We start from the raw sequence: 17,251 nt of genomic DNA, 5'->3' as shown, positions 1-17,251 counted from the left end.
AATTCATTCTTGAAGCACACGGTCAACAGCACACGGTCAACAGTAAACACTTCCTTGCAACACACTTATTTCTAAAGTTTGTTGTAAGCACAAAAATCAGCTCTTAAATTTACAACCAGGTAAGTTTATTTTACAATATATTTGTGACAAACTGGCATTGACCAAAGATCTGAATTGTTTACAAATATAACGTTGCCATTTGAAACAATTAAAAAGTTCCTCTAAATATTAAATTTATACATGATTTATTTTTAAACAAGTCCAAGAAAATATTAAAACTGAAACATTAATAAACTGAAGTCAAACTAGAACCACTTTCTAGACCTAAAGACTGGAATATCTCCAAACTGATGTTTTAGAAGCATAATGTTCCACTAAAGTTCTCCACAGCGGAAAAGGAGCTCTCATTCTTTTTAGAAATACTCCAGCAAATAATGTTCAATCAAGTCAGTTTATTAAAGCTGCTTTTACATGTTATTGAATCCCATCATGCCTTTTATATTTCCAGCAGCACCCTGTTGAAACTGGCGCATCATTGACTGCAATCCTGCCATGCCACCTGTAATGAAATATTAAAACGTATATGTTATTTATTTTTAAATGTTTAAATTATTTTTCTACTGCTTCTTAAATAGCAGTCATTCATATCACCTTGTTTCAAATAGCAATTATTCAGTATCTCCTTGATTCAAAAACAGTTGCAAAGAACGTTTAGCGAAGTGCCCATGCAAACTAAAATGCATAAACATGTCTACCAATATTGATAAACTTGTGTACATTTTTGGAATTCCAGACTTTACGATACATAAAATGAAATAGAAAAAGAAAAAAAGAACTTTAAAAAGTTGATATGGTACATATTAAGGAAATAGAGAAAAATAAATGAAACCATAGCTGGGGGTGGTAGTTGTATCTAGTTTTCAAATAATCTAATTGTCATGATATTATGTGCATAATATCAAGACAACCTCAATTTATTTACTTAAAAATATTGTGATTTTTTTTTTCATTCCAGCATATTACAATATGTAACTGTACCATAAATATAGTTTTGTCATAGCAAAATGGCTGAGTTCAGTCTCCAAGATGTTTGGAAGGTAGTCTATTTTATTAAACTGATAGGAAGTCGTACGTTTCCAGCCCACTTCTGCAGCAAGAAAAGAAAAAGCATAATTACCCATATGATGAAGAACTCTAGGATCCATCATCTTTGCCATCTGTTGGTTCAGTTTTGCCATCTGGGATGGATTTACATTCTTTGACATATCACCTCCTTAAAACAAAGAAAAAGTAAAGAGGAGAAAAAGAACAGTAATGGAGTATTTCAAAATAGCCCAAAGCACACATACTGCTAGAGAGAAGTTCCCTGAAGATGGGCTTCAGCTAAGTTCGAAAGCTCGGAAGATTAAACCTCCAATACCAGTGACCGACCCAGAATGGATCCTACAATATTATCCTGGGACATGTATACAGTATTCGCCTTCATTAACATTTCAAAATAGTAATGAAAATTCTCTTAGCATCTTCTGATTGGTATTTGGCAGCAAAGCATAATGTGCAGGATTAAAATCAGCCTCACAGTCTGAGTGGCTGCTAGAGATAGCAGTTCACACAAGCAATGTAAACAAATAATGCAGCTTTTCATGTGTTTAATGTCAATAATGATAGTTTTCTGCAGAAATTTCATAAATGTATAAAAATACTTTTCTTTCTGCAACAAATCTGTGCAAATTAGCTGTCTGTTATTTCTAGACCTAATTATTACGTTTCCACTAAATATGTTGATAACTTTTCAAAATATTAATACAGTTAGAAATTATAAATTATTTTCTAGAATTTATGGGCTACATTTATTTATTTATTTATTTATTAGATTTATAGGCCGCCCAATCCCGGAGGACGTATGTAATATGACTTCACATCTCTTTTTCCTTTCCATGTGTCTCTCAATCAATTTTTATTACAGTCACAGACCGCATTACATGCCTCTCAAATCTGCCCTGTGGAGGATTTTTCAATCTTTTTGGGAGGTATGTGATAAATCCTGAGGGACAGTAACAAAGAAGAGATCTATCCCACCATTAAATGCTGCTTTTCAGCAGATGGATCTCTTAGATTCAGCTCTGAGTCTAGTATTAAGCAACTGAGTCAATCCAGAATGCCCAATACAATTATTCCTCTACCTACAACCACAATCAAACCCAAAATTTCTGTTGCTAAGTGACAGTTGTTAAATGAGTTTTGTCCAATTTTATGACCTTTCTTACCACAGTTGTTAAAGGAATCAATGCAGTTGTTAAGTTAGTAACACAGTTGTTACTGTGGCTTCCCCATTGACTTTACTGGTCAGAAGGTTGCAAAAGGTGATCATATGACCCGGGGACATTGCAACTGTTATAAATATGAACCTGTTGCCAGACATCCGAATTTTGATCATGTGACCATGGGAATGCTGCAATAGTCCTAAGTGTGAAAAGCAATCACTATTTTCAGTGCTGCTGTAAGTTTGAACAGTCACTAAACAAATGGTTGTAAGTCGAGAATTACCTGTATATGCATGTATAGTAGATATTCAAAATATGCATTGATTCTCACCTTTAAAAAGTCCTTTAATGCCTCCCATCTTTTTCACCATTTGTGCAAATTTTGTGTACTGTGTCAGGAGTTCTTGAACATCTCTAGTTGAAACACCAGAACCTCTTGCTACTCTTTGGATTCTTCCTGGTTGCTTACTGAAAACTTTGGCTCCGTCTGTACTATCTAGTTCTATAATTAAGAGAAGCAATGGATAAAGGAGGAATTATTAATGGATAATGGCGTCAAAAATTCAAGATGTCAATTTAATCGACTTTTAAAAGAAAAAGATAATTTCTCTCAAAATTCTGTACCTGATTAGTACTGTTCTATACCTTATATAAAGCATAAACCAGTTTTAAAAATGAAGCAAATACTACAGATTCAGTATGATGAATAAGGTTGTATTTAAATTTGCTGAATAAAGTAAAAGTATAGGTTGGGATTTAATTTGTATTAGTGACGCTCCTAATAATGAAAGATGGGGTATCAGAGAAAATTGATAACCTATTATTTTTCTCCAGAAGCAAGTCTATACTCATGTCGGTTCCCCACAATAAATAAAGGGAGCCTTCTAGCCATAGAAGGGAAAATCTGAATCCTATTCAATGTTTAAATCATAATGAATCACAAAATGAAAAATATACAAATATATATGTTTTGGATTTTTCATTATTCTGACAGCAGCATAAAAAATTTCCTAACTTTCGTAATTCAATTATTCTAGAAATGTTACCTTGATCATTCATACTGTCCATTATCGTCATCAGTTTTTTTAGCCGTGCCATTGATTCCTGTTCATTGCCTTTACTCATGAAATCTGTTCCAAAACCAGGGATCATACCCTATAATAATTTCAAAAAAAGGGTTAAAAGCCTCTTCAAAATGAATATTAATGTATTAGCTGGTTTTTAGATAGCTAATCTCATTATAGTTACCAATATTTGACTGAAGGGCCCCATTTTCATGATGTTTTGGAACTGTTCGTACATATCTCTCAATGTGAATTGACCTGAATGGTTATAACATTGAACTCTAATTATTAAACTTGTACACTGTAAATCAGATGGTTCATCCCATCTTTCAAAACAAAATGGACAAGACAATTAAACTGCCAAACATTGCTATCTTAGCAAAGTTTGGGGCATAGCTTACCATGTTTTAGTTTCTCTATGAGAGCCTCATTGTCATCTAATTTCAATTCATTCACTTTATCTATCAATCCTTCAATATCTCCCATGCCTGTAATATAAAATACACTTCTTTAACAACTGAAATGTAATCCATTACAACTCAGGGGAGAAAAATCAATTTTAGCAATTACATTTTTGCAGTGAGCAATACATACCAAGAAGTTTACTGATAAAAGGCTGCGTTTTAAAAGGTTCAAAGTCATCTATATGTTCGCCAGTTCCAATAAAAATGATTGGACTTTTAGTTGCAGCAACTCTGTAGTGAAACACAGGTTTACACTTTTGTATCTTGGCCTCAAAACAAAAGATTTAAGAAAGGAAGAGAATACCTCTTGTGCATTAATGTTTTGAAATTTGAAGAATTCACTCAACTCTGATAGTTTAAAAACTCAGTTTTTTCTCCCACTTCCAACAAAATACAGTAAGCAGTGAAGAGAGAGTAGTTTTATTTGTTTCAAGTTCCCCAAAAAGCAAAGCTAAAAGAACTGGAAATGCATGATCAACTCTGTCTTTTCAGAACTCTTTATTTTATGCAGCTATTTATAGGTACCACCCAATGTTGCTTGGCCTATTACTAAGTAAAAAGTACTTACGCACTCAATGCTCCACCTCCCTTGGCATGGCCATCAAGTTTGGTCACAATTACAGAAGCAACATCAACTTTATCTTTGAAAGCCTTTGCTTGAGCTTCACAGGCTTGACCAATAGAGGCATCCATCACATATACTATATTATCTGGTTGCTGGAAGCAATCACCCAAACAAAGGGAAACAGAAATTAGGAGCTCTTATCCTTGCTCCACTTCAAAGTTGTAATAAACTGTAGGTCATGTTAAACCTTTAACATTTCATTCAGGGAGATGACAATGATTTACTTCATGAAAATATACATTTATTCTAAATTTCAATTAGGTCAATGTGTAATGATCAAATTGCAATCAAATCTCAGTTGGGAAGCCTTTTCCATGTAAGTAGATAAATCCAATATTCAATTTGAGGCTCAATTGCAGTGATGTCAAGTACTATATACATTAACAGTCTTCATACATTTATACTAGCATCAGTATAATGAGTTTTGTGTTAGCCCTTGAAGAGTGGCCATTTTGAGAGTTTCTTTACAACCATTCCAAAGTCAAATAGAAATGAATGCTGTAAATCCTATGCATCCATTTTATAGTCCCACTGAACACAGATGATAAGTTGGATAGTATGTATATATAAAACAAATAATTAGATATGCTTATAAAATTGCATTATATGCATATTTTACATCTGCTGTATACTGAAGATCTTAGTACATAATTTTAGAAAAATGATAAAACAATAATTGAAAGTATATTTCCAATTCAAAATAGCTTATTGGCCACATCCAAATGGACCTTCATTTATGTATCAAGATTTTTTTGCTCCATTTCATACCAACCCAAATCTGCTCCAAAAAAATCAATTATATTTCTAGAGCATATTTGTGAGGCATGCTAGCAAATAATCATCAGCAGATACTATATTTGCTTACCATTCAAGAGCATTATAATTTGTAAATTCTAGAATAACTTTCATTCAGCATTATCCAAACAAAACTTACTATGGCATTAGCAACTTGTAACATTTCTTCAAACAAAGAGTCTTCCTGCTTGTGACGACCACTTGTATCAACTATTATTATTTCAAAGTTTTCATTCTTAAATTTTTCAACACCTTCTGCAGCAATAATTACAGGATCCATCTCTGTGTAACTAGTTAATAGAGAAACACATACTTAAAATAATGTGAAGTTATAAAATTACTCAGAAGCAGGTGATGAGCTATGTAATGGGAAAAGCATGTTTCATCACTATAGGCAAGGAAGGAAGGAAGGAAGGGATGGGGAGATCCATCATGTGGTGGTATAGGATCAGATAGGCTCATTGTATCAGTCAAGAATTACCAAGGAACATATTCTGAATGCCTCACTAGTTATCTCTACCTCTACTCTTATCTCTATTTATGTTAATAAGCTGACAATCAATATTAATTTATTTAAATGAAGAATTCCAATAAATTGCATTGATTATTTTACAGTTTTTATCACATAAATCAATATGTAATGTACATTCCTGTTGGTACTGCATATTGTAACATATTGTGTGAATCTAGCTACTATGACCAAAATTGAAATACAACAGAGGGAAAGAACACTATAGGGCTAGGACATATAGCAGAATAGGTAAAATACCTAATTTCAAATCATTTGAGCATACACCATCCCATTAGAATGTCTTGTTTCAAGCATAAGACTGTAGTTTTGAGTGTGAAATGAGGTAATTTCAAGCTCAAAAATTTTTCAAACCATTTCCAGAATGCTCAAACAAACCTACATAAGATTAGAATGGTCATGTTTTGTGAAATTACATCCTTGAAATAGTTTGAAATAAAACATTTTGTGTAGCCCTGCGTTGTGGTAGTAAGAAAGAACTTGGAAACAAAGCTGAGTTTTGCTCTTTTGAGACATAAACATATCAACTGAGTTTTCTGTATTTTTTTCATAGACAAGAAGATAACAGATATTGGATATTTTTCAAATTATGGATGTTCATTATTAATTTGCTTCTTTAACTAAATAATTTAGTTTAACTTTCAAATTTCTGATATATATATTGATATACACACAAGAACATATACAAACTTAAGAAAGTATCACATAAATATGGAAGGGAATAGTATGTCCATTTCTTATTGCAGATAAACTGCCAAGTTTGGTAAAAGAGGTATTTAAACTGTGATAATATACAAATCAATTTACTTGAGTTTAAGACACTCTACTATTAAATTTTTTGAAGACCTCTGATAAATATTAATCAAAGCAATATGACAATAAAGCTTTATCTAACTATATGTAGTGAACATCTACAGACACTATCTCAAAACTGAATAATCAATGTTTACATGTAATAGGTATTATACATACCTCCCATAAAATGGAATTCTTGCTTTTGTTGCATTCTGTTTTAACTGATCAAAAGCACCTATAGAATACAAATATTGTTAGCCGTGTAGGACATACACATCTATCAAAAAAACAAAGTAACTAAACAAAATTAACCACTGCACCTGCTCTGTAAGTGTCTGCACATATCAAACATGTCTTCCAGCCTTTCTTCTGGTAATAATATGCCAACTGTTAATTTAAACAAAATCAAGACATAAACTTATAAGCTATTATTAAAAAAACCATTTTTGTTTTCATTCATTTGTAGTTGCACATACAAAGACTGCAATATCTATCTTCTATCAGCTTTTTCAAGGTACAATTAATTATGGAGTTATAAATGTAGTCTGCTTACTACCAACTATTGTTCTCATGCGCTATCATGGATCTTTTTATCTTGTCAACTTTGCCAACTTGTAATACGAGCAAAGTTTTTGTATTTTATTTTTAAAAATCTAATAAATTCAAGATACCTGGATTACAAAAGCCTGTCTTTCAGTAAAATTTGACATATTTATTACACATGGCCAATGAACCATGCAGAAGGTCTGCATCATCAGCTATACATTATACTGAATTAGAAATCATGTAGTTCAGAATATTTTCAAATTTAAAAAGAATAGCTTTGTAAGGAGATAACAAAAATGTAATATGGACCTCAGTTTCTCAGAATACTTTTTTACATTTTATTTTAAAATGTTTATGTGCCTGTCAAAAACAATTTTCTCAAATGATTTAGAATTACTGATATAACCTATCCCTCCAAGTATTCCTTTTCTGGAATGCTCCATTTCTCCTGAATGTGCCAATTCAATTATTCCAAGGATGGTCCTGCAAATTATTCCAAGGATGGTCCGGCAGGGGGTTGGACTAGAAGACCTCCAAGGTCCCTTCTAACTCTGCTATTGTATTGTATTGTATTTTTGAAAGTCAATCTACTGAAAAAAAGAAGTCCAGGTGTTCAGGATGTGGTCCAGCCTGCTAAACAAGCTTATTTCAATTTGAAACAAAACACAACCATAAAACTCTTTTGATTTGGGAACTGAGTTTCTGGAAGTATTGATTCAAAATAGTCAGATTAGAAGGCTGGAAGAAGGATAAACTTTCTGAAAATGGTAAGATTGACACATAACTGTTTAGCTATGTTTCACTATTATATACTGAAATGCTTCCCCATACACCTTAGCCTTTAATATTTGAAAATGCAGCTCAATTCTTTTATGGGTTCAATCTAGCAGCAAAACAGAGGGTTTTTTTTACTCTTTCCATTCACAGTTGGGAGATTCTGGAGCAGATCCGACTACAAATGAAAAAATGAAGCTCAACCATCTAAATGGAAATCTATTCAAATACTTAATAGTCTAGTGCTACAAAAGTCTATCTAAAAACAGCTATCATTACATATCATGGAGAATATACCATACCTTTGAGCACGACGTTGTTTTGCCACTTCCTTGCAAGCCTACAAACATGATGATATTTTGTTTTCCTTTTGTGGGTGTCCAAGCTTTGACTCCAGGATCTACAAGCTATAAAATAAAATGCAGCATAATTTCCAGAATCACAAAGTATTTACAAAGCCTTCGGGTTTTGTTTTGCATATTTTACATTGTGTATTTTCAGTATCACTTTTTCTGCTCAGTTTCGAAAGTCAGAAATCAAAGTTATGTTATTCTACTTTCTGCTTCAATAACATATACAACCAGAGAGCAAGGAACAATGAACACCTCTGCACCACAGGACACTTCCAGTCCTTCACGTTCCTCAATATTACATTGAGGCTACTGACAATGGCAGTGCTTTTAAGATGCAAAATAGATTGCCTTGGTTCTTCTCCTCTTTAAGAATTTCCGCAAAAGAGATACAAAGATGCCAATACAGTCTAACATTGACCAGAAGAAGCCAATTTGAGGAAGTACAATTTACAATACACCTTATGCTAAGCAGACTTATTTAACTATGGATTGTTGAGAAATCATAGCAGTCTGGTGTACGTATTGAATTGATTGAATTGAATTTATTTCATTTATATGCTGCCCTTTTCCCCGAAGGGGACTCAGGGCGGCTCACAATCCAAGTCAAGGAAAGGGGTAAAAATAAAGAATAAAAAAAGACGAACAAAACAATACACAATTTAAAAAGCACATAACAACCATACCATTCGAGGGAGGGGGCAAAAGCTCTTTAGCCCCGGGCCTGTCGGAATAGCCAGGTTTTAAGGGCTTTGCGGAAGGCCTGGAGGGTGATGAGGGTTCGAATCTCCACGGGGAGCTCGTTCCAGAGGGTCGGAGCAGCCACAGAGAAGGCTCTCCTCCGGGTGGTCGCCAGTCGGCATTGGCCGGCGGATGGAATTCGGAGGAGGCCTAATCTGTGGGATCTAATCGGTCTATTGGAGGTAATTGGCAGCAGGCGGTCTCTCAAGTACCCAGGTCCAATACCATGAAGGGCTTTATAAGTGACAACTAGCGCCTTGAAGCGTATCCAAAGACCGATAGGCAGCCAGTGCAGCTCACGGAGGATAGGTGTTACGTGGGTGAACCGAGGTGCACCCACGATCGCTCGCGCGGCTGCATTCTGGACAAGCTGGTCTCCAAATGCTCTTCAAGGGCTGCCCCATGTAGAGCACGTTGCAGTAGTCCAGTCTAGAGGTCACAAGGGCACGAGTGACTGTTGTGAGGGCCTCCCGGTTCAGGTAGGGACGCAACTGGTGCACCAGGCGAACCTGGGCAAATGCCCCCCTGGTCACAGCCGACAAGTGGTGTTCAAAAGTCAGCTGTGGGTCCAGGAGGACTCCCAAATTGCGAACCCTGTCTGAGGGGCGTACTGTTTGACCCCCCAGCCTGAGAGATGGAAAACTTGGCCAATTAGTGGGAGGGAAACACACCAGCCACTCGGTCTTATCCGGATTGAGTGCAAGCTTATTATCCCCCATCCAGACCCTAACAGCCTCGAGGCACTGGCACATCACGTCAACCGCTTCACTGAGTTGGCACGGGGCGGGCAGACAGATACAACTGTGTATCATCCGCATACTGATGGTATTTTATCCCGTGCCATTGAATGATCTCACCCAGCGGCTTCATGTAGATATTAAACAAGAGGGGGGACAGGACCGAACCCTGCGGCACCCCATAATTCAGGGGCCTAGGGGTCTATCTCTGCCCTCCGACCAACACCGACTGCGAACTGTCCGAGAGGTAAGAGGAGAACCACCGTAGGACAGTGCCTCCCACCCCCACCTCCCGCAGTCGTCGCAGAAGGATACCATGGTATCGAAGGCCGCTGAGAGGTCAAGGAGCACTAGAACGGAGGCATGACCTCCATCCCTGGCTCTCCAGAGATCATCGGTCAGCGCGAGCAAAGCGGTTTCCGTGCTGTAGCCAGGCCTAAATCCCGACTGAAAGGGATCTAGATAATCGGTTTCCTCCAAGGACCGCCGGAGCTGAAAGGCCGTATAATTCTAACTTACTGCGGTAAGCCGTGGTGGCAGAGTGGTTAGAATGCAGTACTGCAGGCTACTTCTGCTAACTGCCAGCTGCCAGAAGTTCTCACCGACTCAAGGTTGATTCAGCCTTTCATCTTTCCGAGGTTGATAAAGTGAGGACCAAGATTGTTTGGGGGTAATATGCTGACACTCTAAACCACTTAAAGAGGGCTATAAATCACTGTAAAGTAGTATATAAGTCTAAGTGTTATTGCTATAAAACTCAATGTTTGGATTTCCGTACTATACAATTAATCAATCAATACAATTGCAAAGAGCAATATATAAATTCAACCAAAGTGTTTTTATGTAAACTTGTTGGTTCAGAAATTGTAATCTTTCTGCCATGCCATCTCACAGCACAAGAATGTCATTTTTATACTAATAAAATATAATACTTATTTCTCTTAACTCTATTAGAATTAGCACAATTGGGGAATTTTCTGCCGCAGCTTTGGGGTCCTCATTGCATAAATACATGGCTGTATTCAGAACTGAAGAACTGCAAGTGATGATCATTTTTCAAAAAAGGTGCTACGTAGGCAAATCTCAACAGGAATCAGGGTATGGCTGAACTTATCTAGCTCAGAAGTTCAGCAGAGTAGTGTCCAGTTTCTATTTGGACAAGGGATCTGATTGTAGTTTGGGTGATTGGCAAATGGCTCATATTTATGACTAGTTGAAGTTTCCTGAAATCATCTGTTTGTGATTTGTGAACTTCCCATCCCGTTTCTGACAAGTAATATTAACCGAGGAAGCTGGATTAACAGTGCTTGACTTCCTTAACAACTACATAATTCGCTTAATGACCATGATAACAATGGACATAAAATTAGGCCCAGTACGTGATGACTTGCTTAATGCCTCATTGCTTAGCGACCAAACTTCTGGTTCCAATTTTGATTAGAAGTCGAGGGCTATCTGTATTAAGATGCATATGTTCACTGGGAGATATTGCTAGAAATAAATATTTCTCAATATTTCTCTCAATTTCCAGGACTTTCTACACAGTTTAACGCAATGTCTCAGTGAACAAAACTTTAGTCAAAAGAACATCGATCTGGGAGGAAAGATAGTGGGGCGATGGGGGGAGTATTTGAAGGATCCCTGAAGTTTTAAGTGTAGGCAAACTGCCAAATGCCCAGTTTTTGTTTATATCATTACATGAATGCTGCAACAGCTATAAGTTCAGCGACCAGCTATAAGTTATTTCATTCAGCATGCTGGCATTCAGCATGCCAGCATGCCATAATACTGTCACTGGAAACTAAATGGTTGTATGTCGAGGACTGCCTTAACTGCTGCAATGCTATGAAGCAGATGGTTTCAATCAATAGCAAGCCTTATTAATATTATGCATACCCCATCATTGCAACAGATTCACTTTAAAATGCCCATGCATTATTCACACACTTGAATATGAGATCACTAAGAGGGCTTGGTTAGATATTCAGTTAAGAGAATAAGGATGCCAACAATGTTTGCCTGTATTACAGATATAGGTTAGATAACAATACTTTAATTTTACCTTAACAAGTTCTTTAAAGACAGCATGTTGAATCATTTTTCTTTTGTTGAGTCCAGAAGCCATTTCTTCAAGGTCAATAGCAGATCTATGGTTGGAAAAAGGGAAAAATTAATATAAGAGGACTTCAATGTCCCTTATATTAGGGACTGAACTAATATAATTTATGTTCCATTGTTATACTTAGGATCTGGGGTAGGTACTTAATATAGAATGAACTATGTCCTTCCTTAAAACTCCCTGAATATTTGTTATTTCACATGATGGTAATTATCTTCAAATAAGACAAAAATGTTCTCTCAAATCAAGATCAGTTTCTGATCACTACAAAATCCGTGTAATTTTTATGGCAATAATGCAGAATTGGTTGGTTACTTCTTCCAGCAGGGATGTCAACTTCCTACTATAGCCTACAATCTGGAGTTTCCTGACAACCTCTTACCCCACCTTACCTCCTTTTTTGTATACTTAGATCAGTGTTTCCTAAACTTAACAACTTTAAGATGTGTGGACCTCAACTTCCAAAATTCTCCAGCCAGCATCCTTTTCAATTTTTCAGTTTAAGCAATATTGCTTAAGTGGATCTCACTGTATTTTGTATTTCAGCTTCCTATTTATTTTTCCTCCAAAATACTGGCCCAATGTACAACCAATCTTATCTCTTGTCTTCTTTCTCAAGGAAGAATTGTGATTTTTAATATTAGTTTTAAATACTACTTACCCTTCTTGAAATTCCATAAGTAGTGTTTTGCAACATATAGAAAAGTTTTGGTCAGGAAAAAAAATACAGGTAGTCTTTGACTTACAATAGTACATTTAATGACTATTCAATGCACTGAAGTTACAATGCACGGAAAAAAAGTGACATATGACCATTTTTCACACAAGGCTGTTGCAGCATCCACATGGTTATGTGATCAAAATTCTGACACTTAGTAACTGAATCATATTTATGATGCTTGCAGTGTCTCAGTGTCATGTATCACTTTTTGCGACCTTCTCACAAGCAAAGTCAATGGGGAAACCAGATTCACTTAACAATTGTGTCATTAACTTAAAAACTACAATGATTCCCTTGACAACTCTGGCAACAAAAGTCGTAAAATGAGGCAAAATTAATTTCAACAAATGTCTTGCTGAGCAGCAGAAATTTTGGACAATTGTGGTTGTAAGTCAAGGACTATCTGTACAGTAAATTTTAAAAAAACAATTGTTCAACTGAACATAGTTATTTTATATAAAATTGTATCTATGTAAAATAACAGTTACTTAATTTATACAAAATTGAACTTATTAATCAAAGCAATTCAAAACTTTACATGTCCCCCCCTTTTGTAGTGATAAGCAACACTAACAATATAAATAATACTGCTAGAGATTAAACAACATTATTCTTACTTGACTTGGTTCACTTACTTGACATTTTCTCTTAGTTGTTTCACCAGCTTTATGTTGACATCAGCTTCCAATAATGCCGTACAAACTTCTTTTAGCATAGCATTTAAAACCTGTAAGGGCAGAAGTACAATACAAAAATGTTTATGTACAACTTATCTATAATTTAATGTTTACAATTTATCTTTCCAATGAACATTTTAAATTAATATTTACTGGCTGGAAAATAATACAGAAAATAATGAAATTTCTTATGTTAAATCTGGTAGACATCATAGTAGATTGAGAAATAAATAAAAATTTCAAAAGAAATTAATGCATAAGAAATAAGAATTTTATGAATATCCCTATTATAACAATACTTAGCAAATGACACCAATTCACTGAATCTCATCCATTGAATTTCACACAATTAATGATGTATGGAATTATTACCTGATTACTTTAATATGGGAGTCTTTTCTATCAAATCCAAACTGATAATAATCTTTTCTATATAGTTGCCTTTATTGTATCTCACATAGAAAATTTACAAACCTCTTCATTGATAATGGTAGCATTGCTCAGGGAGCGCAATGCTGAGGTAATTTTCCTCCCAAGATCTGCTAAAACCATCTTGACAATAGATTTAGCTCAAATATGACCTGTAAAAAGAAATAATATTGCTAAAATTATTCTTCACAAGCTATACTTTATCCTTCATATAATAATCAATAAGTAATAGAGAGACAGTTGTTCACGAAGTCTCTTCTACTCCTGAAATTTCAAGACTCACTCTTCCAGTCCCCAAAGGTATTAGGAGACTGGAATAGTGACTTTTGGGGCTTCAGTCCCCAAACACTCCATAAAATCTTTGGGAACATTGAAATGTGCAAAATTAATCATCATCATCATCGCTGTCGTCCCATCTTTCATTCAACCAGCTGGATTCATCCTCTTGTTAAAAGCTTCTTTCAGTAAAGAGCAGCATCATTCTTTCATGGTCTAGGATAAATGTAGGTTAATATAAACTAAGGCTGCAACTGTATTTTAATTTAATTATTTTATTATCTGTATTAAAATATATACCATATTTAAATTTAATATTTGTCCTACTCAATCAGTGTGTGTGTATGGGGGGGAGTTACAATATATAGATAAAGATATTCAAATATAGATATAAAACAAACAGATTGCAAGGCCTACTTTTACTCTACAAAGCTTTTACTATCCATTATACCGGTTTCTTGACTCTAGATCTACCAAATAAATCGCTGAAATCATTTCCTATGGAATATATAGAAAATATCATTCTCATTACAGCATGAAACCTTAAAAATCAGCAGACACATCAGCCATAGCCTTTCTTCCAGGGATGCCATAGTTAGTTATCTATATTTCCAAGAGCAAGACTGGAAATTAAAACGGTGCTACCATATAAAACACACTGATTGAAAAGATAGAAACCGAATTGTTTTCCATCATTGCTTTGGTTCCGTCTTCTGATTTGTAGAAATTATAGTAACTATACTCCTTCTTCATCCTGTAAAATGCTCTAAAAATATACCATAGGAGTTTATAACAGGAAATCAAACTTAGCCAAAGAAAAGCACCATATAGTGCACATGGCCGAGGTTCTGACTCCTTTTACAAAGCATAAAGTCACCTTGATTAAGATGGGTGGCAAACAAATTTAATAAATAAATGCTCTATTCTTGTTAATATTACATGTCAAGTGTACCATGAATTATGACTTCTCAGAAAATAAGTAATCTAATAACAACTATATAATAACAATTCTCATCTCCAATATAAGGAATTGATGCTACACTTGCACTGTTGGCAATTTGGGAGGTGGACTACATTGGTTAAATTGGAGGCTTTCCCTTCTAGTTTCAAAATTAACTTATCTACTTTATGGATTTATTCAACTTATATGGCTGCCAAGGCAGTCTAGTAAATAAACCTGCCTTCTGCCATTAAGAGCTTTATAGGTGATAATCAGCACTTTAAATTGCATTCAGAAACTTAATGGGAATCAGTGCTGTTTGTATTACTTTAGTGTGATTTCCCCCACCCACCCACCCCTGTAGTTTTGAAGTGCAGTTATTGGAGAATCTCTTTCTATCCTCAGTAAGAAAACTATGGAGAACATGTCAAATTGCTCAATTCATTTGGTTAAAATAATTTGACAGCAATATATGTCAGTTTAAAGGGAAGTAAAGTTCCCATTTCTAATTCCAAATATGTAATCCAGCATTTTCTGATCATATTTTGGGGGAAGAAAGTAATTACCTCCATAGGTTATTTGTCATACAATATTTTATGACTTTAAATCCTGTTAACTGGTTCATTTTAATACCTGAAAACATTCATTAGACAAATATGAGGTTCCTCATTTAGCTGAATAATTAATTATTAGGATTCCTTAATTAACTGGAAAAGACTAGAAGGAACTATAGAGAAAAGAATGAAAACAGAATAACTAAATTTCAGCTATAACACTTTTAATTAAGAGCCGAGAAAGGCTTCAAGGCATGCGAGCATTCTCACAATTGCACTGCTAATTATATCAGGCAATATGGTGGAAGGGAACCTGTTCCATTTACAATCCATTACTATTTTGTGAGCAGCTTTAGGATATAGGAGATGAGATATAGTTTAAATTTGCATTTTACTCATTTACAGGATATATTTAAACTAGCCACATATATAGCAATAATAAAGATTATCTGCACTGTTGCCCTAATAATCTGTTGACCCAACTTCCTGAATTCAACAATTAGGATGGAACAATTTGTTCATGTGACAACATTTATTCAAAAACTAGAATCTGTACAAGAAAAAAATATAACTTATAAAACATTGCAACACACATATTGGGTGCATCTGAACATAAATCATAATAAGCAAATAAAATTCAAATTGCCCTATAATTGCATAAACATTGAAATTAAATCTCAGTTTATCATACCCTGTGGTGCAATCCCAGTCCCTGTAGTTATTATATATCTCACTATGTTGTACACAACCAAGAAAAGTAATTGGATAAATCATGGTTCAGTTAAGATGGTATGTGAACATAGCCAGTACACTGAATAACAGCCCAGACCAGTTTCTGATCACTTTAGACACATGTATAAAAGGGGAGAATATTCAATTCTTTTAAAAAAAATACTTCTATATTCTCCAGCATCATAGTTCAAAGGCCTCAATTCTTTGGCACTCAAGCCTTTCTTATGGTTGGACCATAACAGAGAAGATTCCTGCGAGTCCCTTGGACTGCAAGGCGATCAAACCGATCAGTCTGCTCTTTAGAAGGCCAGATCCTGAAGAGGAAACTCAAATACTTTCGCCATCCAATGAGAAGGACGGACTCACTGGAGAAGAGCTTAATGCTGGGAAATATTGAGGGCAAAAGAAGAAAGGGACGACAGAGAATAAGGTGGCTGGATGGAGTCACCGAAGCAGCAGGCATGAGCTTAAATGGACTCAGGCGGATGGTAGAGGTCAGGAGGGCCTGGAGAAATGTTGTCCATGGGGTCGCGATGGGTCGGACACGACTTCGCAACTAACAACAACAACAACTACAACTATATACCTGGATGTAAGAAAAGCATCCAGATTACTTGATGGGCACCGAGGATTTCAAACACCCCCGAAGAGGCTTCTTGCTCCGGTTCAGCCAGTGCAAAAGCAGGACCTACATTTTTAACTTCACAGGATAGCCCGTCTGCTTCCCCTCCGCCAGTGTGTATCTGTGCCAAAGGGGCGAGTCTGGGTAACCTGGAAAGGTCTGACATTTGCGGACTCGGGTTACCGAAAAGCGACCAGCCTTCCACGCAAACCTTACCGAGAAATGAAGCGGCGGCCTAACGTGGCCCCGCTCTGAAAGCCACACAACAGTCCGGGCCTCTTCGGGGGGCCTCAGAAAGCCGCTAAACCAGACCGGGCACCAGTAATCGGCTCCGATCCCTCTCCAGCATCCAAACAACCAGGAAGAGTGTCACGTCACCACTACTCAAATCTGTTAGTTATCATCTTTCCCAAGGCAAACTCGGTCATCTGCTTCCGGGTCATCTGTGAGAAACGTCCCCTTTGAGAAAGGATAATAATATATACAAAAAAGGAAGA

General features: G+C 35.8%; 1 protein-coding gene across 1 annotated transcript; it reads right to left on the bottom strand.

The window, feature by feature from the left end:
- Positions 1 to 103: 103 nt before the first annotated feature.
- On the bottom strand, positions 104 to 17,217 carry SRP54 (signal recognition particle 54). Its single transcript, XM_014072819.2, has 16 exons — positions 16,971 to 17,217; positions 13,676 to 13,782; positions 13,160 to 13,251; positions 11,747 to 11,831; positions 8,159 to 8,263; positions 6,857 to 6,923; positions 6,714 to 6,771; positions 5,352 to 5,502; positions 4,361 to 4,509; positions 3,923 to 4,023; positions 3,730 to 3,816; positions 3,513 to 3,586; positions 3,311 to 3,419; positions 2,596 to 2,766; positions 1,178 to 1,273; positions 104 to 559 (listed from the first exon to the last, which is right to left on the bottom strand). The coding sequence occupies exons 2-16, from the start codon at positions 13,751 to 13,753 to the stop codon at positions 468 to 470; spliced, it is 1,515 nt and encodes a 504-aa protein (XP_013928294.1). The 5' UTR covers positions 13,754 to 13,782; positions 16,971 to 17,217; the 3' UTR covers positions 104 to 467.
- Positions 17,218 to 17,251: the final 34 nt, after the last annotated feature.

Source organism: Thamnophis sirtalis, unplaced genomic scaffold (assembly GCF_051295495.1).
Source record: "Thamnophis sirtalis isolate CommonGarterSnake01/CBP01778 unplaced genomic scaffold, rThaSir2_p1.2 scaffold_1, whole genome shotgun sequence".
NCBI classification, from domain to species: Eukaryota; Metazoa; Chordata; class Lepidosauria; order Squamata; family Natricidae; genus Thamnophis; species Thamnophis sirtalis.
The sequence above is the reverse complement of the archived record's forward strand: the minus strand, read 5'-3'. Positions and strand labels throughout refer to the sequence as shown.